Source organism: Eimeria mitis, genomic scaffold (genome assembly GCF_000499745.2).
Source record: "Eimeria mitis Houghton genomic scaffold, Emh_scaff4193, whole genome shotgun sequence".
Taxonomy (NCBI): domain Eukaryota; phylum Apicomplexa; class Conoidasida; order Eucoccidiorida; family Eimeriidae; genus Eimeria; species Eimeria mitis.
Window position 1 is genome coordinate 1 of NW_013572519.1, and position 1707 is coordinate 1707.

The following is a 1707-nucleotide window of genomic DNA, read 5'->3' on the forward strand; positions in this document are numbered from 1 at the left end:
GCTGTAAGGGGGCCCCCAAGGGGCCCCTAGGTTGTATAGGGGCCCCCGCATGAGGCCTGCATGCATCTCCGCTGTGTGGTGTCTGCGTTTGTTGCTTTTGCTGCTGTTTAACTGCAGCAGCAGCAGCAGCAGCAGCAGCAACAGCAGCAGCGACAACAACTGCAGCAACAGCAAGGTTTAATATCTATAGATCTATTAAAATAGCAGAGGGGCCCCCAGGGGCCCCCGAAGGGTAGTACAGACAGCAGCAGGCAGCAGCAGCAGCTCCGCTGCAGCAGCAAAACTGCTGCTGAGAGCAGCAGCAGCAGCAGCAGCAGCAGCAGCAGCAACAGCAGCATTCAAAGCAGCAGACAAATCCTTAGCACTAGCGATGGGTCTCCACAGCACATGGAGTCCAACCGGCTACATAGCTAGCTAGCTAGCTAGCTAGCTAGCTAGCTATGCATCTATCTATGCATCTATGTTTGTATCTATCTATCTACGTAGCTATCTAGGTAACCACCTAGCTAGCCAGCTAGCTACGGATGTGCCTAGCTACCGAACTATCTACCTAGCTAGCTAGCTAGCCAGCTACCCAGCTAGCTAACAACCTAGCTAGCTAGCTAGCTAGCTAGCTAGCTACCTAGGTGACTAGCTAGCTAGCTAGCTAGCTAGCTTGCTAGTCGCCGCGCGGGGAGCCGTGGCGTCGTGTTGTTTGTTGTAATATTAATTTGTTGTTTCTGTCTCCTTTTTCTCTTTGTCTCTTTTTTTCACTGCTGTCTCCTGTACTGTCTCCTTTTTCTCTCTTGTCTCCTTTTTCTCTTCTGTCTCCTTTTTCTTTTCTGTCTCTTCTACATCTGTCTCTGTCTCTTCTATCTCCCTGTCTCTTCTGTCTCTGTCTCCTCTTTCTCTCTCTGTCTCTATCTGTCTCCTCTCTCTCTCTGTCTCTATCTGTCCCCTCTCTCTCTCTGTCTCTATCTGTCTCCTCTCTCTTTCTCTGTCTCTTCTGTCTCTCTGTCTCTTTTATATCTGTCTCTGTCTCCTCTGTCTCTCTCTCCTGTCTATGAAGCTATACACTTGCTGCCTCACCATAAACAAAAAAAAAACAAAAAAAAAAAAAACAAAACAAAAAAAAACAAAAACGCAACTAGTTTTTCTACACATTCTTTTTTAGTTTCTTTATAATAGTTGCTTCATCCAAACACAGCACAGAAGAGCTATCAGGGGGGCCCCCCGGGGGCCCCCCTGGGGGGCCCCCCGGGGCCCCTCCCTGTGTTACAGGGGGCAGAAAGAGGGGCCCCCGAGGTCCCGGGGGGGGCCCCCCCGGGGGGCCCCCCTGTGTTACTGGGGGGAGGCAGAGGGGGCCCCCCGGGGGGCCCCCCTGCGTTACTGGGGGGAGGCAGAGGGGCCCCCGAGGCCCCGTCAGGGGGCCCGCCGGGGGCCCCCCCTGTGTTACTGGGGGGAGGCGAAGGGGGCCCCCAGGTCCCCTGGGGGCCCCCAGGGGCCCCCCTGGATCGGCTCCCTGTGGCAGCACCAATGGGTTTCCTGCTGCAGCTTCTGCTGCCTCTTCTGCTTCTGTTGTTGTTGCTGCTGCTGCTGCTGCTGCCGTTGCTGCTGCTGCTGCTTCTCCGCTAAAAGAAGGCGGGGGCAGGACCAACGGCCGTCGCTGCATGGGGGGCCCCCCCTCAGCAACACCAGAGGGGGGCCCCCTAGGGGGGCCCCCCGATC

The 1707-nt window shown here is 55.6% G+C and overlaps 1 protein-coding gene across 1 annotated transcript in view; it reads right to left on the reverse strand.

Moving 5' to 3' along the window:
- Positions 1 to 1688: 1688 nt before the first annotated feature.
- EMH_0073250 (uncharacterized protein) overlaps positions 1689 to 1707 on the reverse strand; it is a gene marked incomplete at both ends in the record, with an annotated part of 996 nt that continues 977 nt past the window's right edge. The window contains one exon of the mRNA XM_013499301.1: positions 1689 to 1705. Within this exon, the coding sequence (XP_013354755.1) occupies positions 1689 to 1705 (17 nt within the window). The remainder of the gene's footprint in view (positions 1706 to 1707) is intronic.